The sequence below is a fragment of the Lytechinus variegatus genome, chromosome 1, assembly GCF_018143015.1.
Source record: "Lytechinus variegatus isolate NC3 chromosome 1, Lvar_3.0, whole genome shotgun sequence".
NCBI classification, from domain to species: Eukaryota; Metazoa; Echinodermata; class Echinoidea; order Temnopleuroida; family Toxopneustidae; genus Lytechinus; species Lytechinus variegatus.
Window position 1 is genome coordinate 9,123,892 of NC_054740.1, and position 27,611 is coordinate 9,151,502.

At 36.4% G+C, this 27,611-nt stretch overlaps 1 protein-coding gene across 3 annotated transcripts; it reads right to left on the reverse strand.

Moving 5' to 3' along the window:
- Positions 1 to 4,007: 4,007 nt before the first annotated feature.
- Positions 4,008 to 27,596, reverse strand: LOC121421589 (post-GPI attachment to proteins factor 2-like). 3 transcript variants are annotated; one of them, XM_041616378.1, is made up of 7 exons: positions 27,463 to 27,596; positions 16,674 to 16,900; positions 13,931 to 14,180; positions 13,322 to 13,434; positions 9,595 to 9,703; positions 7,849 to 7,979; positions 4,008 to 5,219 (listed from the first exon to the last, which is right to left on the reverse strand). In XM_041616378.1, the coding sequence occupies exons 2-6, from the start codon at positions 16,863 to 16,865 to the stop codon at positions 7,852 to 7,854; spliced, it is 792 nt and encodes a 263-aa protein (XP_041472312.1). In that variant the 5' UTR covers positions 16,866 to 16,900; positions 27,463 to 27,596; the 3' UTR covers positions 4,008 to 5,219; positions 7,849 to 7,851. The 3 variants fall into 3 exon arrangements, with proteins under 3 accessions (XP_041472312.1, XP_041472389.1, XP_041472460.1); XM_041616455.1 differs by lacking the exon at positions 27,463 to 27,596 and adding an exon at positions 20,066 to 20,576; XM_041616526.1 differs by lacking the exon at positions 27,463 to 27,596 and adding an exon at positions 19,171 to 19,238.
- Between the last annotated feature and the right edge of the window lie 15 nt (positions 27,597 to 27,611).

Sequence of the window (27,611 nt, forward strand, 5' to 3'; positions counted from 1 at the left end):
ACTTACACATGACCCTTGTATATAAACGGCAAGAATTTATATCATACTACGTGCAAGAGACTATATTTGGCATTTCAACAATATGATTAATCAAATTCTACTATTTCAATATACATCATTGCACTATCTTTAAAGCTATATGATAAATATATTTCTAGTGTTTAAAATGACAATCTTTTCTACAGACTAAAACTAATGACTCACAGCATCATATTCATTATACATATATCACACCACACAAGCAGATTACAGACATGGCAATGATAATACTTATCCACTCCACATATAAAATCAAGTATCAATCGTGTCTACAAATTGTTGTAGAGAGAGATTCCATCAAAATTGTAATATAATTTTTTATACAATTTTTTTTTCTTGTAATTTTCAGCTCTAATTGCCTTCCACTGTTCTTATTTGGTCATTCACAATGATGAAAAGTATATTCCATAGAATTTGAACAATTGCATACCTCAAATAATTCTAACCCTGTTTTATACCAATCAGCCTATTGTGTATCAATGCATAGTTCTTTCTACCATTTTGTGTTTGTCGTTGTTCAAACAGCAAAAACATAAACAGAAGCACAATGTCTATAGTATAATCAGACCTCTTTGATTACCTATCTAAAAAAAAAAATTAAAGAAATAAGTACAGTACACAATCTCCCCTTCTGCACATGCATCATATATATAAATGTGCAACAAAAATGGCACAATTTTTTTGTTTTTGGATTGCCGAGTGCTGGTCTTCAATGTACAACATGGTGGCATTACAAAAACAGTATCTGTTTCTGAACCAGGTACATGTAGGTCTGTGGACATTCATTACAACATTTGACCCTGTATAAAATGCATCACTTGCCACAGAAATATCATGATTCAAATTGTTTATAATGTACATTTCTGACTCAATTTTGAAATTACAGACAAGCAATTCATTCCAAATTTGATGATCCCATTCTAAAGCAAATCATTTAAGACTATTGGCAGAAACAATGTACTTATGTTCAGCTACATAAGAAGACGAGAAAACTTATTTCAATTATGATATGTTGTGTAAATCAAGTAATTGTAATCTTTTTTAACCAGATTATGCCAGACAAGTTATTCAGATCTTATCGTCAAATCTCATATTTCTCTTGCTATGATCTCGAGAGATTTAACTTCACATGCACCTGTAGAAATCATTTGAAAAAATAATTTGATATACTAAGTAAATAGTTTAGCAAAATAGCTTTGAATTATAACATTTAGATATCCCATTGAACAATTGATGGTAACTTTGTACTCATGTCTTGACAAAAGAAATTAGTTCTAAAGTGGGAGTTGAACCTTAACTTTTAGGACTTTGACACTGCTCCAAAGCACCCCTAAAATACAATATTACCATTTCATAAGAAAAGTACACTTCATATTCAATTACTCCATTCAGTTATTCATAAACATGATGAGTTTTTAGTATTTCATGAAACATGAAATAATGAGGGAAAGAAATGACATGCAAAATGGCAGAAGACATGTGTGTACCTGTCAAAAAAATATGAAAAAAAAATCATTCTTTATTTCCAAGGTCTTCCTTAACCAAAGAAATTCCCTGCTTATCCATTAAGTGGTAAACTTATGTTTACTAAATATTTACATATTAATTGTACTTATAACAAGTTTATAATACTGCTTAGGTGATACATATGGGTACTAGGAAAATTTAACACACACTATGATAGAGGTATATAAGTATTCTATTTGTTTTAATAAGTTTACTTGATTGGAAATAAATGTGACAAGATAAAATCACAACTTTCTTCAAGCATTCCTACAGTAGAATTAATGAATCAATTTCTTAAGATGACATTTCAATACTAAACAAACAATGCATGTAAGTGCGTGCATGCAGGGCCAAATAATGAACGATGTACGAGAAGAGCCAATATACCGCACCAAGGTCCACAGGACCTAGTGCAGTATATCCATTTGGCGAGTTGAGCACAGAGTTTATTATTTAGGTCCTCTATGCACAAGAATACGTGCATTGTTTTATACAACCCACCCCCTTCCCCCATATTACTAAGTTGCCCCCAATGTTATATTTGATCTAAATTCTACATAATTCTAGATTCCAGACCTAGCACTATCCTGCAATCTGACGTCAGAGTGCAGGATATTACTTTTGGTATTACATCAGAGTGCAGGATAGTGCATTTTGAATGCAATAGTGCAATTTGCTGAATATCATGTGATCCAATTTGGACCAATCAGATTACAACATTCTTGGGAGTTGTATAATATGGAAACCAATATTATGATCCAGTCAGGGTATCTGGATTTTGGTGCAATACTTGCACTGCTTGTAGCAGCATAATGAAGAGATAATCTCAACCCTGGAATAATCCTAGAAATTTTTAATTCACAAGACTTTTAAGAATGCATTGCACCTTGAATTTTAAATAGCAGCTCATTAATAATTGCAAAGGAATCAAATTAAGATTTATTTCAGTTCATGATGGGTTATACTAAAATGACATGATTTGGCAAGAATACAATAGTAATTAACAAGACAATCCAAACTTTTTTTGTTATTTGAGTTCAGATTCCATTGACATTTGCTTTATAAAGCCCACCTTACACTTCATGACTATTCTGCTACCCAGTTGAAGAAAAAGAAATGATTCAGGAAGTGATATGAATATTTAAACATTTAAAATCATATAAGCAGGGATATAATATATTTTGGTAAAGTTTAAATTCATTGCAATCACAAGTCCCATACAGCTATAAAGATTGATGAATTCATAATCATCAAGATATTGTAGAAGCCTTACAATGGATCACGATTTGCAGACAATTCAGTTTTGTCTCCAAACTAATTATTCATATACTTGGTATGAGCTAAAAATATGATACTTTTGATGAAAAATATATGTAAGTGCAAATTATTCCAACATGGGGTCATAACCCAGATATGTAATGTGCGGTCCTTCCTAAGAATACATACATATTTTCATGTTTAGTTATCTTCCCACTCCTCACCTCCCCCTCCTTGTTCTCCTTCCTCCTCCTCCTTCTTCTTCCTTTTCCACTTAAAACAATATTGTCAGATTTCATGGCGATTCTACACAAGCTAGGTACTTATCCATGCAATTTCATGACATAATTATTAATGCATGTTCAAAACATTACCTTATATGACAAAGTCATCACACTTTGTCATGTGTAAAGAATAGAACAGAACATCGTTTGTTGGAAAGTTGTGTAAGATTGAGAAGCAGAAGATTGCCTGCTGGAAAAGACAGTTCCCGGGTCCACTATTAAAGTAACATAATACATATTTCTTCCATTTTCTTTCTTGGGTCAGCACATTAGAATCTGCTCTCCATGATAACTGACATCAATATCTCTTTAGTCTTACAATTTTGACGCCCATTAACTACATCTGTTCATATTGAAATACTGTTTGCTTCATTCATAATGTATCAATTAACTTTATAGTCTTCATAATTTAAGAATTTCACATTACATGACCTAAAAAAAATACAGCACATAATCATTTTCAACAAACATTGTGCATAACAACAATTTCATACATAAAAATCTAATCTAAAGCAATATAAAACTTTGCAAAATAGCACACTAAATAGGACATACATCGATAATATTACATTAGCTTGTAAAAATCCTTCATCTATATAAATTATACCTATATTCTTAACTATCAAGAATACAAGTCCATAGGAAGTGTAACATTCTTTTTTATTCTCTATCCCTCTCTTTCTCTCTCCCTCTCTCTACTCTTCTCTCTATACAAAAAAATTCTATCCAAGCCTCTGTATCAGCCTCAAGAAATGGGTTAATATTACTTTCTCCAAATATCCCTGCAAAACCCATACAACTGTTTAAGGGCCCTTTCACACGTGAATCTTGAATCATCATTGTAATGATGATTGCAATTGTAATCGTGACTGTGATAAGCGTTTGTGATTCTAATCATGTTCTAGTTTGGTTTCACACGTGCTAAATATTCGTCATTAGCCTTATTTTTCACTAGAATCATCATTCAAATTACAATTTTTTTACCGTGTGAAAGGATGTTTGGTCTATCCTACTTTGCATAGTGTACGCCATGATAACTGCTATGTCAGGCAAAATTCCGACAATGTTTCAATTGTCAACACTATTTCTCTTCTAAGCCCATGCTATAAACATAATTTCTTGAACTTGAAGAAATATCTATCTTATATTCCAGAGCATAGTCAGTAATATTCGTTGCAATGCCAGGCAAGCTTTGGTCAGTATTATTTCTGCTGAAGAGCTTTATATGATTGGTATGGGTGTATATGAGAAACATACTTTGTTAGAAGTTTACCTATTGTAATAGGCATTCACTTACGGTGCTGCAAGATACGACATACATCATCAGACACAATGCCATCTGCAAGTTCTGATGAGGCATAATTTTTGGCTGTGATGAATTTTTTTTTTAAATATACACAAGAGAGAATATTCCCATTTTCCTGCAATGCAACTGCTAAAACCATTCAGCCTTAAAAAAAACGATAACATAAATAAATAAATAAAAAGAGGGAAAAAACATGGTGTAATTCATCAAAATATATGGCAAGAGGCGATATGTAATTATCAGGTATTTGCAGCATTAAGTAATACTTTGAACATTTTCTGTATTCCAATTTTAATTTCTTAACCACACTGGCTATGTTTCATAATCTGTGTGTAAGTTACACACAACTATACATGACACTTGAACACGTTCTGAGTGCTAGATCAGCCTCTCAACCTTGTTAACCCCCATCAGTTAAAGTTGATATCCCATTTTGTAGAATAAATTCTCTTCATTTACTGTCAAAAATTTATAAGCATAATATAAATTTCGGTCCCACTTTGGTGAAACATCAGTGGGATTAGGGGCAAGTCCCACAAGCACTAGGTACATACCAACAATCATGCATAAACTTGTGTGTATTGAGCCAATGGACAGCCTTGTGAAAAACTCTCATTTATACTTTCATTTCCATTCACCTGCCTTGCATAGCATCATCCTCGGTTTTCCTGGGGAGCGTTTCACAAAACAAATGGTCAGTAATTTCCAACAATGTGTTAAAAGCTATTAAAATCCGATTGGCTCAGAGCAACGTTCTCTGTGAAGATGACAAGATACTGATTTCTTTCCTTAAGTCATGGATGTTGATATTGTAGATTCATATCAAGCTGTGGTGAAGAAAATGAAAAATAGTGATGTCAGAAAAATGGGATATTGCTCATAGGTCAAGAACATTTAAATTTTATCAAGCAAGATAATCCATCTATAGTGCACATGACCCTAATGCTTGATGACATAGCTTTAACCAATCTCCACCATGGTCAATCATTAGGGAATTTAAGGTTTGCACTTTGACGTAATAGAGTGCTACAAATTGGCATCATTCTTTCAAGGTACTATGTACTGTATGAGCTATGCTCTTACCCCATCTACTATGGAAATTAAGAACGTGAATGAAAACTGTGATTCTTATGTCATCCCTAGCTAGCAACCTTGCATTCATAACACACAGGACAATGAGGTTAAATGATGGCCTGGGGAGCGTTTCATCAATATTTTCATCCGACAAGTTGTCAGATCTGACATCTTTCCATGATTTTGATTGGCTGAGAGGCAGTGTTCCTATGGTAACTGTCGGATAAAATGGGACTTGTCGGATAAAACCCCCGACAAGTCCTTTCATGAAACGCCCCCTGGATTCTAATGTTCATACTGAGATACATAAATATCACACTGATACATGCACAACACGCTTGTGCAATTAATGCAGGGATGCCAATCATTATATTTATCACATAAGAAATTACAATGTGAATAACCAAATGGCTGAACCAAATGTTTTCTTACAAGACAAAACATGTTAACAAGTTGTTTTTCGCTCAGTCATTTAGTTGGGAAGGAAACACTGAATTTACATTAAAACAGATCTCATTATTATTCTGTAAGGGTTGGCAACTCTCCTAACGCAAGGTCATGAAAAATGGGAATGAATGCCTATGTGACAGCAGTCTTGATATGTCGCTTTTAATAGAGCTTGCAATTTTACTTAAGTCTGCTTATCATATCAACCGGTTTCATGATTAACGCTTTGTGATTCATCTATTAGTGATATATACAACACTCACTTAACTCACAGGATTCACATGGTCTCATATATCTCGATATAATGTATAATATAATGTAGTCTAAATGTTTGAGAACCAATATATTCACAAATCACAACCATGAACCTACCAGTATGTTGATTTAAATGTGACTCATTGCTAAAATGTAATCACAATATTTCCCAATCAAATGATATCATACTTTAAGCAACTGCAATCAAACACTAGACAGGTTTTTTTTAATGAAACATGAAACCCTTTTTGATAAAGTTTAGGCTGAAGAAAGTGTAAACACAATTTTACATTGAAAGCAGAGCTAGGATATTTTTTTACGGTTACCAGCATTTTCCACATTGTTTCATAGTAAAGTTCAAATATCTATTTTTCAAGTAAAAGGACCTTCAACAATTCATCTTCTTCAAATGTCATACTTTGCTGGTACACACATGGATCAGTCACATTCTATAAATGAATAGGTTTATAGAAGACAGATAAACCTACTCATTTTAAGCTTTATTTTTTCCAGTTCCATGGTTAAGCCTTGAATGCTTATTATCCATATGTGCCAGTTGGAGAAAAATAGAGCAAAGATATAAATTTCATATTTATTTTGTTTTTGGCATGATAAAACCATAATCAAACCAACAATCAATTACCTTTAATAGCTTAGTTAGAGTGGATATAAATCAGTATAGTTTTCGCGTCAATGGCAGAAAATGCTGCAAAATTTAGCATGGTCGACATGTGGCACTTTCATAAAAATAATCAACCTTTTTCAATTCAATTCAATTCCAAATGGTTTATTTAGATAAAAAACTTTCATCACAGCACAGAGCCGAATTACAAAAAGTTTTTACAATGTAAAAGATTTTTGTAAGTTCAAAAGCTATTTATCTCCATTCTAATATCAGTCCATGAACTGACCAAGTCATGATTATTTTAGAGCATTGTAACATTCCGTTTACACTAGACGTAGAAAACAGAAATATATCATTTCAGGTGCCAGACATTAAGAGGGGACAACATGCTACAAGGGATTGCCCAATTGCTGAGAAGCATGGGAGGCATTTACCAAAAAAAATAACTCAGAAGAAGACCTGTCTATTGATACTGACATGCATACTTTGCCCTAAACTAGGCAAATACCCCTTTTCCACAAACACATTGTTGGCCATTTTATTTGATTTTGTTAAGTATAGTCATTACAATCGGCGTGTTACTACAGCGAATCGGTAAAAACGGTTTATCTTTCACAGAATAAAAAAAAACAGTATTGCCCTTAAACCAACCTGTTTCCACAGAGCATATAATCCGATTAACTCACATTCTGCGGCAATAACCACCTCCCAGAGGTGGTTATGAGAAACCATATTATGCCGATGTGGTTCATCAATAAACCGCGTCGCGTCTGTTTTTACAGGAAGTTGTCCAGAATTCTGGATGCTTTACATGGGTAATACCATTTGACGATTCTCTGTAGAAGCATGCCGAATGACTACTAGGGGTCTGTTCTTACCAGGCAAAAATATTAATATTTTCTTTTGGTGGACTACTTTTGACAACCTACTGCCTAAATCTGCAACATTAGATGAGTTTTGAGATTGCATTCAAAAGGGATTTTCCAGGGCTATTTTGAGCATTTCGGGGCAAAATTGGCAGAACCCTTGCATATTTCTGTTTTTCTGGTTCTTACTTTTCATTTCTTGCTGTTTATCCTGCATCCGAGTCTGAGCTCTCTATCCTCAAAGTATGATGATACTACGATGTGAAAGATGATATTTGTGATGACTACCAGGTATTCACACAGGGCAAATAAACTGTATACTGAAATCAGAAGCAGGAGAAAATATTGAAAGGAAGATTAATAAAATATAAAGACACATTTGAGAAGGGTAGAGAGACAGGTGCAGATAGAGAAAGAGAGATATATATATATACATGTATATACATGTAAGTCAATGCCCCAATATCAATCTAAACAGTCATAACAATCCTTCCTCCATAGGTGAAATATATATTGAAAACAAATTTTTATGTGTACATAATAGATATATATAGCCCCCTCCCCCTGCTTCTTCTAGTCCCTTTTATAAAACAAATATGCACATTATTTATTTGGGCAAGAGTTACCTACACTCATAAACTTTGCAACAGTCCTAACAATCAGGGCTACCACCTTGGGTGTTAAAGAACTATTACCTTGTGTGGATAATTCTTACTAATGCCCTCGCAGATTTGTCTCATGCATGTATGTATGTACATGTATATACTATACCCAATATACATTGTGTAAGCCAACAATTCATAAAGATATTACACATATTATAACATGGTATGCCCAGTAAACATGAAACAATATATTGATGAGTTTACTGAAACTAATTGTAAAAGCAGCAAAACACATTTCAACAATATATGACTACCTGAATACATAAACATAAAATGAACTCATATTAAAATGATTTATAAATGTGAATCCATGTAAACTTTATGAGCAAAGTCTATGTTTCAAATGTATAGGATCCAAGTCGGACAAATGGTGAGAAAGATGGGATATTTTACAGTTATGAATTCTATTCATTGTTATTTCAGAGAAAATTCCCCAATTTGGGCCAATCCTTTCCATCTTTATCAAGTTTTTACTGGAGATTTCATTTCTGAATAGGATTATAAAAATATTGTATGTACATGTATGAAATATCTTAAATTACTACCTCTGAGGCAAAAAGTGCATTATACAAAAGAGCAAGTACTGATATGAGATAAGACAAGGGAATGTGGGAGAATTCTCCCTATCATTTGGTGATGAAATGTTTATTTAAATGATATCATGCATTTAGTTTGTTCACACACTGCAAGGCAAAATAACACACCAAAGCTCCGAAACATTTTGTGTACACTATACAAAGTCAATGAAATAAACAGTGACAAAAAGTGTTGGAAAGGGAAATCCCCCCACACTTTTTTTTTTGGGGGGGGGTCTGGCTAAAAAATACTTTGGACAAGTAAATTTCTTTTAAATGTTAGCACAAAATAACTTTTCTCCAGGTTGGGAGGACAGAAGGAGTACATCATAATGAAATCATGATGAAGTCACAAGTTTATGCCCATATTTTGACAGTCTTCATGATTTAAAATCCATGTTTATTACAATGATATGCATGATTGGTCTCTTTGTGTTTGAGTACTATAAAAGTGTTGTTGAGCTTTGTTTAATACACCATACATGAATCTGAATGTTGCCTTCTTAGGAATTGTTTGCATCAACTCTTCCCATCTTTGGAAAATCAGGAGAGCATTTCATGAAGCAAATAGTCAGTGATTTCCATTGACAACTGTTATAAGCTACTGATATCCTCTGATTGGCTCACAACAAATCAGTCAATAAAAATCAGTGATTATTTGCTTGATGAAATACAGTCCTGTTGAGTAATCTTACCTCCGGGTTCACAGTACCAGTTATGTCTGAAGAAGAAGTATAGAGCAGAGATAAACGCCACCAAGTTTGTGAAGAAAAGGGCAAGCTTTTTATAAAGAATGTGCCGCTCCTGAGAGAATGGTTGCAAAGGAAGGCGGGTGGGATTGAAAAATGGGAGGGGTGATGGGTAGAAAGGAAAGTGGATGGTGAGAGAGAGAACAACAGAGAGAGGGAGGAGGGTTGAGAAAAGGGTAAAAAGAAGGTGGGAGGGTATGGGGAAATTAAAGAAGGTGGTTTGAGATGGGATGGGAAGAGGAGTGGGAGGGGGAGCAGGGAAGAGGAGTGGGAGCAGGGGAGGGGGTAGGGTAGGATGGAGAATATGGGGGGGGGTAGGGGTGGAAGAAAAAACCAATTATGGTAGGAAGATAGAGAGAATATATGCAGAAGGGTAGAAGGTAACAGTATATGAAAAAAAGGAAGATAGGGTGTGTTGAGAGGAGTGAGAAAGGAGAAGGGTGTGGATGGGGTTGAGAAGAAGTTGGGAGATTAGGCAACAGAAGAAATATGAAGGAATGATCATAGAAGGGAAAGGCAGTAAAATACAGGGATAGTTGAACATGAAAAAGGGTACAAAATCAGAATGGCATTGAAGGGTTAGGACAATGAAGGAAAATGAAAGAAGAAAAAAATGATCAGATAAGGGAAAGCAGGAGACAAGTCAGGAAAATTTAGTGCAAAATTGTGAAATTAATTTTGAATTTGCAGATTACACGAGTACAGGGTGAATAGCATTGAAAGTAAAATGATTTTTCAATCCAATTTGTCAAGTACTGAACCAAATCCACCAGAAAGCAGTGCTATGAAAGATAGTGATTAGCAGAAGAACAAGCAAAAGTCTTTCAAAATTGAAATCTAAAATTGATAAGGCTGCAAGATTAATAAAAACCAAATTTGAAATTTGATAACTGGAAATTTTTCCTTTTCTAATTTTACAAGATTGGGCCTGATTTAATTCTCGCTATCGACAATAACCAAAGTTCGCATGTTATTCCAACAAGTTTATGGAACAGGCCACAGGCAAGCACCTTTATCTTACATACTATGCAGATGAAACAAAACCATAAGTAGGCCTGTCTATATCAGCTTGATTTCCAAATTATCCTCTTTTACCAATTTGACAAAACATCCCCATGAAAACAGGCCACATGTCATTATGTTTGCATTTGATCATTACACTCATTTTCACCCTTGATTCTATTTATCATTATGTGCTATCAAGCATAAAGTTTTGTGATACAGAGCCCCGGTCCCGTCTTACAAAGAGTTGCGATTGATCTGATCAACCTCAACTATGGAAAGCCAGCAATGCCCACATCTGAAATGCTTGTTAGTTAATGTTTTCATGATTATGAAGCATATTCATCAATTCATTGTTTTCTTGACAATTTGCTATTTTCGCCTTTGTTTACAAAGGACATTTTGCAAATTTCCTGTAGAAAAAAATTATGACACTATCTGGATTTTTAGACAGTTATGATTGATTGGATCAATCGTAACTCTTTGTAAGACCGGCTCAAGTTGAGATTATTTGTAATATAATGAAGATACAATTAACAGGCTATTTCACTGGCTTCACTAAGACATCACTATCCTGAGTAGCATTCCTGAGTCAATATTTAAAAATAAAGATAAATTACATGCTATTTGGCATTTTTTTTCTTGCTTATTTGTTTAAAAGTGAAGGTGGCTTTTGATTGTGGCTCTTAAAAATTCATTCCTAATATTATATCAACACATGCTAAATCAAAACATGAAGCCGAAGTCAGGCAGGCCAATAGCTCAAGTTCACATCCATGGTCAAGAGTCACTTCCTCTACTTGCATGGATGGAAATTGGGCTTGAATCTCAAGACTAATCTTTAGGAGGGCTGATTGGGCTTGAATCTCAAGAATAATCTCTAGGAGGGGTGATTGGGCTTGAATCTTGAGACTAATCTCTAGTAGGGGTGATTGGGCTTGAATCTTGAGACTGATCTCTAGTAGGGGTGATTGGGCTTGAATCTTGAGACTGATCTCTAGTAGGGGTGATTGGGCTTGAATCTTGAGACTAATCTCTAGTAGGGGTGATTGGGCTTGAATCTTGAGACTAATCTCTAGTAGGGGTGATTGGGCTTGAATCTTGAGACTGATCTCTAGTAGGGGTGATTGGGCTTGAATCTCGAGACTGATCTCTAGTAGGGGTGATTGGGCTTGAATCTTGAGACTGATCTCTAGTAGGGGTGATTGCGCTTGAATCTTGAGACTAATCTCTAGTAGGGGTGATTGGGCTTGAATCTTGAGACTGATCTCTAGTAGGGGTGATTGGGCTTGAATCTTGAGACTGATCTCTAGTAGGGGTGATTGGGCTTGAATCTTGAGACTGATCTCTAGTAGGGGTGATTGGGCTTGAATCTTGAGACTGATCTCTAGTAGGGGTGATTGGGCTTGAATCTTGAGACTGATCTCTAGTAGTAGGGGTGATTGGGCTTGAATCTTGAGACTGATCTCTAGTAGGGGTGATTGGGCTTGAATCTTGAGACTGATCTCTAGTAGGGGTGAATGGGCTTGAATCTTGAGACTGATCTCTAGTAGGGGTGATTGGGCTTGAATCTTGAGACTGATCTCTAGTAGGGGTGATTGGGCTTGAATCTCGAGACTGATCTCTAGTAGGGGTGATTGCGCTTGAATCTCGAGACTGATCTCTAGTAGGGGTGATTGCGCTTGAATCTCGAGACTGATCTCTAGTAGGGGTGATTGGGCTTGAATCTCGAGACTGATCTCTAGTAGGGGTGATTGGGCTTGAATCTTGAGACTGATCTCTAGTAGGGGTGATTGGGCTTGAATCTTGAGACTAATCTCTAGTAGGGGTGATTGGGCTTGAATCTTGAGACTAATCTCTAGAGTAGGGGTGATTGGGCTTGAATCTTGAGACTAATCTCTAGTAGGGGTGATTGGGCTTGAATCTTGAGACTGATCTCTAGTAGGGGTGATTGGGCTTGAATCTTGAGACTAATCTCTAGTAGGGGTGATTGGGCTTGAATCTTGAGACTGATCTCTAGTAGGGGTGATTGGGCTTGAATCTTGAGACTAATCTCTAGTAGGGGTGATTGGGCTTGAATCTTGAGACTAATCTCTAGTAGGGGTGATTGCGCTTGAATCTCGAGACTGATCTCTAGTAGGGGTGATTGGGCTTGAATCTTGAGACTAATCTCTAGTAGGGTTGATTGGGCTTGAATCTTAAGACTGATCTCTAGTAGGGGTGATTGGGCTTGAATCTTGAGACTAATCTCTAGTAGGGGTGATTGGGCTTGAATCTTGAGACTGATCTCTAGTACGGGTGATTGGGCTTGAATCTTGAGACTAATCTCTAGTAGGGGTGATTGGGCTTGAATCTTGAGACTAATCTCTAGTAGGGGTGATTGGGCTTGAATCTTGAGACTAATCTCTAGTAGGGGTGATTGGGCTTGAATCTTGAGACTAATCTCTAGTAGGGGTGATTGGGCTTGAATCTTGAGACTAATCTCTAGTAGGGGTGATTGGGCTTGAATCTTTAAACTTATCTATGACTATGGGAGGGGTAATTGGGCTTGAATCCCCAAGATTCACTGAAGTCAGGCTGATGCATAGTTGCCTATTATCCCTTCATATGGAACTTTAATAACTCTATTTGTAAATAAATACAAAGACATGAAATATGAAGGAGACCTTACTTCTTTAGTTGGTGATGGACCAAGGTTAGTTGCCAATCGAAAGAGGAGGCACATGAACATCATGTAAAACATGGAACTTGCTTGGAATGTTATAAAAAATATCTCGTGAATTTCTGTAGAAAAGAGAAAAGGAATGTGATTGACAAAGTGAATAAAATCAAAGAAATTGGTATGGTTACAAGATCATATAAATAAGATATCTTACGACATCACAAATGTCTCTACAGGAAATGGAAAAATGATTTCAAGATTCCAAAAGTAATGCTCCTATCATATTTAATGTGTACGTCTATTCCAAAAATATAATAAAAATCGCCAAAAACATTGATATACAGTGTGTACTTTAATTTTATTTTACTTCAATTTCGATTCCTCATACAAAAACACTGTGTGAAATGATATGAAGTCAAATCTAATAGCAGCCATCTGTCTATAGTGAAAGCCTGTCATAGGTGGCCACCAAATTTGACTCCCATTTGAAAAGAATATGTGTTCTAGAACCTCTTTATAGATAAAGGCGGTCACCTTTTCTCTAGGGCGGCCTTAATAAACAATTTTCAATATACATGTATTTATGTATATACACCTCGATCTGAGGAGCCTACCTACCATATAACTCTCGTGATGATACACACGTGAGCCCTATGAGGGCTAGATTCTCGGTCATCTCTAAGGCCGCACAGAACCGGCATAGAAACTTATATAATCCAGTGGAATCAGGAAGGCTTGAGAAGAGCGAGTAGTGACCAAAGACAGCGGTCACTCTCTGCGTTGAACTCAGTGTCACTGTCAGCCGCCATATATATGATGAGGGCGCTGTTGCGATGGCTGCGCTGAAGGAAGGAAGGAAGTTTGCAACCTGCGAGAGATAACAGAGAACGTTATCAAAAAACAAATGGTTAAGACTTTGACCAAGACTATGGGTGCATAATCAGAGGCAGATTATGAACAGTTCTCAGGAATAGGCTTAACTGCTACAGGCTTGAGTGTTGATAGCATGCACACAAATGGTCTAATAAAAAATCGTCTGAACATATTATTGACTTTATGATTCCCTACAAACTGCTTTTTGATAAAGCTGCATATTTTTCTATGGTACACATTTTCATTCATTATCATATTCATGGTTTTATTAATTTATTTCATACACAATGATAATAATACAACAGCCAGAAAGATTGTACAAAAAAAGGGAAATGTGAGTACCTAATTTGAGACTAAAATGATTGTATTTCATTAATGGTCAAAAGTCTACATGTATGTACATGTATAAATCAAGTTTCATGATATGAAAATGATCCTACTCAGGCCAAAAAGAGCGGAGCTTAACTGATGGGCAGTTGGGCACCCATAGGAAGTTGTAAAAGATAAAAGTGACTCCCCATGACCAAAATCCAGTTAAAAGATCAAGTCTGCATAGAGTACACATGTAACTAAATTTGTAGGACATTTTGAGATGAATTCAACTACAAGTTTTATGCCACATGCCCCAAATTTTCAAAGTAACTATAAAAGTACCGGTAAATGCTCTACTGAAGGAAAGAATAAAGTATTTAAATGATGAAATCTGTTTCTTAATTTTAACAATATACATGTATGACTAAAAATTAAAATTATGGTTTACATATATCTGACTTATTAAGACATATTACTCAATATATCCTCTCTAGATATTCAACATAAAATGTCACCTCATGAAATTTCATAGTCCTGTGCTTGAGCAAAGTCTGCCAAAGGAAGTGGCTAATTATTTAATCATCAAAACTAATTCTTATATGTATTAGAAGTTGGATTTCCTGTGTCTCAAGCCAAATCTCTGATCAACCAGTCAAACCTGTTTGTCTATAAATGTACACAGAACTTTAATATTCATAAATATCATTTCATTTTTCCCCCACTCCTTTTCTAATACAGTAAAATACAGTTACTTAATGTCTTCTTCTTTTTTTTTGCATTCTTTTAGAATTGTCTCCTTTCTAAGTCATATCCTTAAAGGGGAATGAAACCTTTGGAACAAATAGGCTTGTGTAGAAACAGAAAAATCAAAGAATAAGAATAAAGAAAGTTTGAGAAAAATCAGACAAATAATGAGAAAGTTATGAGCATCTGAATATTGCAATCACTAATGCTATGGATATCCTCCCATTGGCAATGCGACAAGGATGTGTGATGTCACTGATGAACAACTTTCCCTTTGGTGGACTATAAAATAACCTCAAAATATATCTTTTTGCTTTTTCTTATGATGATACAAACTCTTTATCCATGATGTATTCTTAAAAAACATGTATTACATGCCCTCATGTAGAAAGAACACATGATCTATGGATAGATGTGATAAAAGAGGCAATTCAAGTGAAATATATACTAAAGTAATGGGGAGAGTTGTTCACAAGTGACATCACACATCTTTGTCGCTTTGCCAATTTGCTATCTCCATAGCAATAGTGATCGCAATATTCAAATGCTCATAACTTTCTCATTATTTGTCCGATTTTTCTCAAACTTTTGTTGATCTCTTTCTTTGATTTTTCTGTTTTCACACAAGCTATCTTGTTCCAATGGTTTCATTCTCCTTTAAAGAACATACAGTATATTTAGGATTTTCAAATTTTGGAATTTCAAATAAAATCTAATCTAATCATCACCTCTAATTCATTCAATATATGTCAACCAATTCATTTGGACCATCATCACTCATCAGTTTTTCCATTAAGAACAGTTCTTTAACAGTATAAGTACTGGTTGTCCCATTTATATAAATCCAATTATACTTTATAAAGAGCTTTATCAAAACACCTTGGCCCATTTTCTGAAGTCTGGTTCAACTTAGGCCATTGTCTATCATGGGAAACCAAAAAATGTCAAAATTGCATTTAAATGATACATTTCCCATACTTACTTGCTCAAGTTTTTATGATGAAGAGAACTGTTTCAGTGATCATTCCCATGCAGTCACTTATGAATGATATCATGAATTGAACTTGTAAAGCTATCCATAATTAAAACCACAACTTTAATCCAGAGTTTAATTAAACACAATTATTAATACAGGTCCAACTACATGTATCTATACCAGTGTGTTGGCTCAGTTGGTAGAGTGTCCGTCTCACAACCGGGAGGTCAGGAGTTCAAGCCCCGGCCTCGTCAGCCTAAAAGACGTTAAAAGATGGGACTTGCTGCTACCCTGTTTGGCGTTCAATAATTCAAGGGATAGAGCTACGTCAATCACGGGCTGCAAAGTGTCTGCAGAGCCCATGATCAATTGGGCAAGAAGGAATTTATTTCTGAGTACTTCTATTTCAGATTTCATGTTGAACAGTAAAATATGGTTGGTTTTTTTTTTACTCACATGACAATGCGTTTCGGTTGTATCTTCAAAGTTGATGAGTACAGCACATAATATACTCAACATGAATCCAACGATGATGATCCAAGATGTGATAGTGACAGCTGCTGGTAAAGAGATTCTGATTCCGTTGCTGGTGAATCGACTAGGGCCGCAAACACCCCCCATCGTCTCCTTCTGTTTGGAAAGTTTCATTCAGATAAAGCCTTCTAGTCCAAGAGACCATGAATCTATATATGAAGAACAATAAAAAAGATGAGAATGATTAGAATAGAGTAGCATGATAGAATACAACTTTATTGTCCATAAAGGAAATTGCTTTTTTCACAGGTTTACTTTACAATACATGTATATATCGGCTACACACAAATAAAGGGAAAAAATATTATTACAATCAAAATCAGGCAAATCAGTAGAACTAGAGAGGGTGGCAGTGGGTTGTCACTTCTATTTGTTAGAGATTTTTCAATAACAAAGTTTTCTACATTTAACCATGTGGGTGTTTCATACATAAAGTTATGCATAAATTACAAGTACGAGCGATTTTTACAAACTGGTGATCCTTTCTTGTGGTTATACACACCAGCAGGGCCCCGTCTTACGAAGAATTACGATTGATCCGATCAATCGCAACTATGGACAGCCAGCAACGTTAACATCTATTATGCATGTTTTTTCAAAGTATTTTCTTGCTAGGATGTATATTCATAATGTATTCATTGTTATCTTGAAAATTCACTGTGCTTCTCATTGCGTACAAAGGACATTGTGCAATTTTTTTCATACAAAAATTTATGACATTGATGGATTTCCATAGAGTTATGATTAATCGGATCAATCTTAGCTCTTTGTAAGACAGGCCCGAAATGGTATTGATGTAGTTCCCGGGAAGGGTCACTAGTAGTCTGTAAAGTTTTGTAAATTTATCTGTAACACCTACAAGTCATTACTGACAGTCCTCTCATCCCACAAGCTCATGATAGGGGAGCAGCAAGAGGCCCCCAAAAATGGGACTTTATAAGATTAATCCTCCCCATGGACCCAACTGCACCAAAGCAAGAAGGTGTATCATTTTAAAGGAAATATTCTCTTTTGGGACTCTTGCCTCTCACATACCTGCAAACATTTGGAAATCGAAAATCCTATTCTGACCGCATGATTCCCAACTTTTTTTCCGGGATGGTCAACACTGTGCCGAAAAAAAGGACCAAAATTTATAAACAGCAGGGAGGGAGCAAAAATTTTGTCTTTAACAAAACAAAAGCTTAGTTTTGTAGATTGAAAGTAAAACAAATCTTATTTGCCCTTTTACTTTCATTTTCTACTAGTTATCATAAGTAAGCAATATAAAGACACAGTTTGTACAATTACAAAAAAATATATATTTTATATAAGTCCAGCAGTACAAGCTTTGTTCGTTTTTCAATAAATACGGTCTACCAAAGTCTATGTATACAATAAAAAGATTGGACACTCCGGGGGAGGGGGGGGGGCACTCAGCAGTGGGTCTGTGCCGCGGAGGTGATCCCCATTTTTACACTCAAATTTCCATTCCAAGGCATAGCATTTTTGTAATATTGAGATTTTGAGAAAAGGAACAAAGAAAGCCGCTCCAAAGCATAGCATTTTCTTCTTATCGAGAAAAAAGAAGAAAGAAATCGGCTCCAAAGCTTCGCATATTTTCCGTTACGATGTTCCAGCCGTATTGATCTGCTACAATGAGCCGCAATTTTGGTGAAAAGCGGCCGCAGAGCGCTGTCCGACCATCGCATCTGCGCTAGCGCACCTGGCGCCCGTGCCACCAGGCTAGCTGCATGCACGTTCCATAGAGATGAATACGCAATCACACGCAGGCGACCCGTTCCAAGGACCCCTGTTTACACAAACATTTGTCATTCCGAAGCCCGTTCCGAGGACCCTCCTTTTTACAATAAGCCTGCTCCAAGGCCCCCGTTTTTGTCTCGCCCGCGGCACATACCCACTACTTTTATGGTCGAGTGCCCCCCCCCCCCGTGGACACTTTACGAACTTCGCAGTAATGTTACTGACTTGCGTGTAAAATAGTTTAAGTGCCTAGTCTTTCCCTTGTAGTGTCTTAGACATGAATATAATCACGCACCATCTTTAGGCCAAAAATTGATGTTGACATTCTACAGGCAGCGCGACGTCAAGAGCAAGAAAAGATGAGCTGAGATCTTGAGGAACAGAGGGGGACAACAAAGTGCTCAAATAAGTCACCAAATCAAATGGACTTCATATCGATCAGTAAGTGAAATGGAACAATTTAAAGAAATTACAATATTCGTAGCAATATATATATCTTGCAACTGCATGGAAGTGTTTTACCTCCAGGAATCTCCAAATTCTGTGGAAGGATAAACCCAGGGACCTCCCGCCCGCGAAGGAGCTCACCGTGCATTTACTCATACTCACGTTACTAGGGTAGATTGTGGTCACAATAACTTGGAAAGAATTGTTAAAACAGAAATTATGCACTTACCACGATTATATGGATGAAGGTCTATCGTGTGGTACTGGCAGTATCCTGAAATCGAGGCACAGACTGGAACCTCAAAAAAACGAAAAGTTCTGTTGCGATACTTCTCCTAATTCTTTCAAAATTCATAACAAAATGGTCGATCGAGACTGGGGTAGGAGAGAACTTCTCGTTTTTTGGAGGTTCCAGTCGGTGCCTCGATGTCAGGATACTGCCACACGAAAGACCTTCATCCATAATCGTGGTAAGTGCATAATTCCTGTTTTCACAATTTTATTTCCAAGTTATTGTGACCACAATCTACCCTTGTCCCATGAGTATGAGTAAATGCACGGTGAGCTCCTGGGTTATGGAAGGATCAGCTCAGTCATAGAGTTGCATGTGTCGTGCCTTGATTTTACCATAGAGCTATTACAGAAGGAGGACTGATTCTCTCGAACGCTTTGCCCCATGCGCGGCACCGCTAATCTTCTCACAGCAGGGTGGTCCATCACGGCACTTTCAAACTTACAGGCGCAGGCCGCCCGTAAATCAGCCCTAAATCAGATAGGGAAAGTTGATTGAATGCAATTTAAAACGCCATCATTCGGACCCAATGGGTAATATTAACATAAATCAAATTTACAGATCATAATCAATGAAATATCATAAAAGTTAGGTCTAGATCTATCTCTTAAAGTGCGTCACTTCTAGTATTTTTCCGAAACGGTCCGGAGCTGAGGCCTGTACTGTGTGAATGAGCTGAACGAGCGAGCTCGGAGCTCAAGCAACACACTGACCTTCAACTTACACAAATAAGAGTATGTGGGGCACCGTAAGATACATCAATCGACGTAAAAATGCCCCGTAGGTTCGTTGTTATATTTTCAAGGCATGCAAGATCAACAAATAATCTTACCATCGAAATCAACTTTGAAGTATGCTTTCCCCCCTCATTGTATTTGTAATTTTTGAGACAGGAGTGCACAGGAATAGGTTTTATACACTCGTCATCCCCGACCATTCGCCATACAGCAAAAGGTAAAGGATGGGACTGTGCGGTGTTTAGGCCTGCTTCCAGGCAATTTTTTAACTTATAAAGAAAAGAGTATGGTGTTACCAATGATTGCCAAGAACTAAACGAAGATTTTGGTTCACTGTAGCTCTGTTGTAACTTCACATCCAAGAAATATTATCCTTTCTTCTAATTCTGCTTTCGAAATCGTGTAAAATTGTCGGGAAATTCTTCTTTATCCTCGTCTGTACATAGAATCCTATGTAGAGTGCCGTAATGCCCTCTTGTGCTGAATAAAAGAAAGCTAATGGGAGCGCGACCACAGAGCTGGATTATTCATGCTTCTGATCAATACCCGTTTCCGGTGAAGCCTGTTCCTGCGAAGGTAGTCTTTTTATCACCCGACACTAAATTTTTTTTCACTAATTTTGTACATCAGAATTATGTTCGGGGGGGGGAGGGTGAGAGCTACCAAGTCTCACGTATTGTGAGTGAGACTCACGCATTCAGGGTCCGTCTCACGATCTCACGCATGGCACCCATTTTTCTCACGCATCGAGACCCGACAGAAAAAAAAGAGAAAAAGTAGCATTATTCGCCAGATTATACGACTGGTCGACCGCCTTCGCGTCTAGCCCGGCACGTGAGACGAATCAAAAGTGCAGTCAGCGCACAGCTAGTACGTGATACGATGAATAGCATGCGTGCATCGCATGGTTTTGAAGCCCTTATCTCATGCACGCGCACCTTTTCACAACGTACAGGTGTCATGAAAATCTCACGCATTACATTTTTTTCAACTTGGCATCTCTGGGGGGGCTGTCCCCTGCCCTATCTGTAATGCCACTGTTAGTGTTAGAAGTGAAAAGACTAGGCCTATATATATTTTTATATATAGATCTATATATATATATATATATATATATATATATATATATATATACATATATACAGAGATGCCAAGTTCAAAGACCAGCTATGCGTGAGATTTTCTGTGAATCTGAGTGAGATCACAGACATGTGTACAATGTATATGGGGATAGGCTGTGATAGTTGCCTGAGACAGAGATTTGAGGGGATGAACAAGAGTCCAAAATGCTTGAGTCTCATGCATAATAAATGCGTGAGACTTGTCTTGGTAGCTCTGTATATATATATATGATTATGAGGCAAAGTGGTATTTAGTTCCAACAGTTTATTTTGTAGTCCAAATTTGCGATGTTAAACATACGTCTTCTTCAGGGATCCACAAGAATGCTCACAATGCAATGACAAGAATGAAATATAATGCATGCATTGAACCCTCGCGTGGACTCCGGCCCGCTTCGCGGACCTCCCTGGACCTAACCCAGGGAACTCCAACCCGCGTAGCGGGCGGGAGCCCAGGACCTTACCGTGTAATTGACCATACTCACGAGACTAGCGTGAAGTGTGGTCAAAATAATTCTCCGAATGAATAGTTAAAACAGAAATCAAGCATTAACCACGATTATATGGATGAAGGTCTAACGAGTGGCAGTTTCCTGATTTCTGGGCACAAACTGGAACCTCAAAAAAACGAAAAGTTCTCTCCTTCTACCCCAGTCTCGATCGGCCATTTTGTTACGATTCATTACAAAAATGGCCGATCGAGACGGGGGTACAACTTTTCGTTTTTTTGAGGTTCCAGTTTGTGCCCAGATGTCAAGAAACTGCCACTCGTTAGACCTTCATTCATATAATCGTGGTAAGTGCTTGATTTCTGTTTGAACTATTTATTCAGAGAATTATTTTGACCATACTTCACGCTAGTCAGGGAGTGCGGTCAATTACACGTAAGGTCCTGGGGTGATATTCTGAGGTCATTTTATCTTTAAAATATTTTATTTTATCTCTTAAAATGAAATTGGTATTCTGAGATGACATTTTATCTCTCAGATAAAATTTACAATTTTATCTTGCGTATAAATTTTATCTTGCGTAACTTTTAATGATACGCAACAAAACAGTGCCTGCGGAGACAAAGGCATCGCGTATCTGAGTATTGCAACGCAGGTGATGTGCTTGCGCCCAAGATAGTTTGAAGAAAAAAATAAAATAAATTTAAAAGAGGGTAGGGGCTATTTTATCTCCGCGACGTTGATTTCACCAATATTTCTGGGTGAATTAAGCCCAAATGTTGACATGAAAATGAAGAAAAATTATATATTTATTAAGAATAACACCTTAACGTTATTCCTGTACAATAAGAAAGTATTTCATAAGACTTGTCTTTACTAATATTTTCTTTGAAATTATGCTTGAAAAGATGCGATACAGACCTCGAAAAAAGATGAGAGCATTGTCCTTTTTGTTAAAAAGAAATCTCTGTAAAGACGCGCGAGCGTATAGTGCAAGCGTATTTGAAGTCAAAAATTAACGCAATCTCACTCCTTTGCCACACCTCCTTGTGGAATGGATTTCCATTGGTTGACTGACACGAAAGAGCTATAAAAGCGCGTTTCTAATTGGATATTGATTAAAAAGTAGGTGTGTCTTACAGAGATAAAATGAAGATAAAATGGTTCTCAGAATACCAATTTGGAGAGATTTTAAGGGCATTTTATCTCACTGATTTTAACGGAGATAAAATATTTTATTTTATCTGAGATAAAATGAATCTCAGAATACCACCCCTGGGCTCCAACCCAGGAGTTCCCTGGGTTTGACCTGGCTGGGTTAGCATAGACAGCTGCCTGGCAGCCGTCTGTTTCGAGGGTTTTTTTAACATTTTAACATTTTATTTTTTTTTTAACATTTTAACACTTTATTTTTTTTAAAACATTTTAACACTTTAACATTTTTTTTTTATTATTTTTTTTATTTATTTATTTCTCCTCTGTATTTGGTGAGTGAAGCCAACGGAGTTCAGCTGAACAACCAACAAAACAGAGACTGAAGATTTTGGTCTGGGTTCAGTCAGTCAGCAAGCCCCTGAGTTAATGAGCAAATGGCCAAGATTTATCCAAGTCCTCTCGTGGCTGAATTCATGTCCCTGCAAAATCTCGTGAATTGTGAGACTTTCTTTCTCAAAGAATTTAACCACTTTCTCCTGGAGTAAAATTTGTTATTTTTGTACCATTGGGAAGAGTAAATGTTACTCTTTCATATTGGGTCATTTTCAAACAAAAGTGGACATGGGGGTGAAAATTAAAACTTGCTAGAAATCATTAGGCATCAATGTTTTTTGAAACTAGACATCTTAAAGTATATTTTTCCATTTCATTTACATAAAAGTATTGATTATGTCTTGAGATGCAGTGAATTTTATGCAAGGGAAATTAAATGTTACAAAATGTCGTTTTTTGCATTAAAATTCACATATTGCCTATCACAATATAACATTTGTATTAGAAGCACATTTGTTGGCAAGATACAAGCTGTGTATTGTATCTAACTCCAAAATATCAAAAAAAAATTCTGTGAAGTGTTTTTCTGAAAAAAATTGGGTTTCGAAGTTTTCAAAACTGGTTGTCGTGTCACTCACGTTTTAAATGCAAAAAGTTTTCTAGAGCTGTGTATTCTGAAAATTAATTTATCCCAGTACTGGAGCAAATACAGTTTATCTGTACCTTATTGTATATAAAGTAACTTGGTCCAATGTGTTAAGGTAAAGCTAAAATTAACTGTTAAAGTTGTGTCGTGTCACTCACAATGTCGTGTCACTCACGAAATGTCGTGTCACTCACGGTATTATATTGTGTATAAAAAAGGACATCCAGTAATTTTTGAAGCGTTTTACCAGGGACAGTCAAAATGTTGTTCCTGACATCATTTAGGCCTATTTTAGGCTAATAATTTCCTCCATCTTCCTAATTTTACTCCTTTTTATGGAAATATTGAATTTGACATTGAGTTCATCTATTTTCTCTCCTCTCTGTGGTTGCCTTGGTTTAAAAAATCCTGACAATTTTCCATTGGTGTGAAGACTCGGATCCTAATTCATATTTTGGTGAATGTACTGTGATTAAGATAACAACATAATCAATCAACACAAAATTATGAATGTATCAAGAGAAAAACCACTATACTTTAGCAATGGACATATTTATACAATGCATAAAATGTTGGTGATGGTGATGTCTCAAGTCATACCTACAATGTAGGTATTACTCGAACATTCTCTGTCTCCATTTACAGAAATGAGTAATGTTATTTCTTTGTTATACTCATAGAGCTTTAGAAAAGTCAGGGATCCTTTTTTGAAATTTGCAGAAATTTAGTGGTAAAGTAGTGTACATGAGATATAAGAGATCACCATGAACACCAAACATTTTTTCAAATTCGGAAAAGAAAATATTTTTCTGTTCCTTCTGATTGATTAAATCAACTTTTTCATTAAAGCTTGTATTCCAGGACATGAAATAAACAAATTTGCAAGAAAACATAAACATTTCAGGTGAGAATGTACTGAGATTTGATAGAACATTTTGGATATTGCTTGAAGCAGCTACATGTACATGCCAAGTTAAAAATCATTATTTGTTTGGCCACCACTCATACCGCTAGTGATTAACTACATGTAGGGTCTGAACAGCAAACTACCGTAAGCGGGCCGATGTGTGTTCAGAGCAGATTTGCATTTACACATATTCATATGATGCATGTTCATGTAGGTCCCAACAAGTCCCAACCGAGACCGCATTTTGATTTGAGCAACTTTGGATGGGTTGCCATGTACCAGTAGATCAATTTTTTTTTTTTTTTGGGGGGGTACCCTGATAAGAACAGAGCTGGACCTCGAGGGGAAAAAGCTATTGAGGTATAAAGGGAGCCTGGTTGGGATGCTGAATTGGATTTTAGTGTGACATCCAAGGGCTTAGAAAAGGAAAGGCTAATGACTTGTAGTTGTTATGTAATAGTAGCAGACTGCAAGAATCATGTACTGACTGCATCTTTCACCTTGTGGCTTTCCCTGGATTCCCGTGGTATGGTATATGATCAAATAATTAGCAATGAAAAGGTGCTTACAAGATTCCAGCTAAAAGCATAGCTCTGAATTTTGGTACAGTGCCTACATGTACTGCCTTGGGAGGGTCCACATACAAGCAGTGTTCAGGAGAAAACCTATGCTTGTTGAGATGAATTCCCAAGGATTTGCTGATAGTCCATCTGAAGTGTGCAGCAACGTGATTGGGATTTGGTACCAAAAAAGACATTGAAACTGCCATGTCCTATTTGGACAATGCCTAAAAATATTAAAGGAGGATAATATTGTAATCCAATATTTCAAGAAAAAGGAGTCATACATGACATCATTGGCTACCAGACCATGCCAGATGATGTTAGTGACTATTGAGAATACCTTTCTTACAAGGAAAAATTATTCCATCCGTTGTGGATGCTGAATTGTATGAACCTGTAAACTTTCATATACAGATAGGGAGAAAGAGTTAAAGTTTTGAATGATATCAGGCCACAAAAAGAATGTTTGAGTTGATGTCAATGCCAAGACCTCATAACACCTCCTTCAAGTGCCCCCTCCTCTAAAGAGTGGTAGAAGCCCTAGTGTGACAATGTGGTATGGTATAGGGAATGTGAGTTGATGGGCAAATATGACCATAAACCAAGAATAAAACATCAGGATGACATATTATGAACTTTAAAGAAAGCAGTTATTATGTAATTAAGCTTGTTTTTTGGTTAATGGTATTTTACTCTTCTAGATCATGCAAGAAATACTTTCAATGTTGAGATAAATGTTGTATTTTTGCACTTGTCGTGTCACTCACGTTTTGGATGTCGTGTCACTCACGGTATAAAGGAGGGTACCATTTTCCATAGAGAAGGTTTGATTGATTTTGACTATATGTGTTAGCTAGGTACACTATTTATGTCCATTTACTGGTACTCACAGTACTCCATGACAACTACTTGGGCACGAATCCAACCATATGTGTTAGTGGTCAGAAACCCATGTCCAAAATTTGTCGTGTCACTCACGCACCGTTTTTTAATCATATCTACTAAACGAATTGTTGAATTCAAATCAAACTTGCAGTGGCCCATGCCAGTCCTACATTGCATATAATATAGTAGTCATGATTGATTCATAACTTTTAAGTTTGAAGATATGAGCCCTTAAACCTCTCCGATTGTCGTGTCACTCACGTTTGAAAATGACCATTGGTTATTTCTTTTGAATAAAATATTTTGATAAATAAGTGAAATTTTTACCAGAAAAGATGCATCAAACAGAATTTTCTTCTCTGTTTTCACTTGCAAATTGTGCAACATTTTGTGTTTTAGGCACCAACATTATTTATATCAGAAAGCTCAAACTCTATACTTTCTTACAATGTCACTCTTGATATGTGGCATCTTTTAGATGGGTCAGCAGCCAGCTTTTTCCATCAAGATGCAAGACAAGATTTCTAAAATTTCCGAGTAACATAAAATCCAGAGTTCTGATTGGCTGAATGTTTTCACAACAACAGGCGCGGGTTATTTGAAGAGATTACCACATGGTGAGTGTGACCTTGCAGAGGCCCAGTGTGGGGAACGTTGGAATTTGGTGGGTGTGTGGTCTCTGTGACCAATCAGAGTGCAGTATTCTTGTTTTTGAGCTGCTAAATGTAGGATGGGGGCCTGGGGGGTCGGGTGTCCGGACACTTCATCTTTTTGAAGCCTTCTTTTTTGTCTGTGGATTACACTAAAAATATGAATCCATTACTTGTAATCATTTTCTATTTTGTTCTTTATAATATTTCCTAACATTTTAGTACTAAAAATTGACAAAACTTTGCTGGTAAATTTTTCCAAATGACATTCAAATTGATCGTCCGGACACACAACCCGTCCGGATACACGACAACTGGGTATACTTGGCCTATGAAAAGCTGGCTGCTGACCCATCTAAGATGCATCTTCTTATACAAATTATATCATATTAAAGCGTAGATCTTCAGCTTTATTATGATCTAAAAATCATTTGTGCTCAAACAGAAATCAAGTGTGAAAACAACATTTGTTGCATGAAAAAAATCATTTTGTTTCATGTTTTATATCAAAAGTTTTCCCTATATTACAACATTTTTGAAAAATTCCAAACACTTGACCTGAAACTGAAAGAATGATTCTTCTTCTTTACAAAGATACCAAAAACATGAAATTTGGTTGATATTTAGAGCAGCAATGCCAATGGCAGAATAAAAAGAGGTGTTTTGGTTCGCACCAAGTCCAAGATTATTAGACAGATTATTATATCAAAAGCTTATGTGATTTAAATGTCTAATAATATTATTAGACATTTAAATCACATAAGCTTTTGATATAAAACTTACCAAACGATATGAAGCCAATTTCATCTCCTCTTTGTCTTTCTGGAAATATATACCGGTAGCCTAGATGATTTTTCTTGAGGTCGAATGTGAAAGCTGGGATTTTATTCGCCTGATCGATCCGGAATATTACGAACATAGCCTATACACGG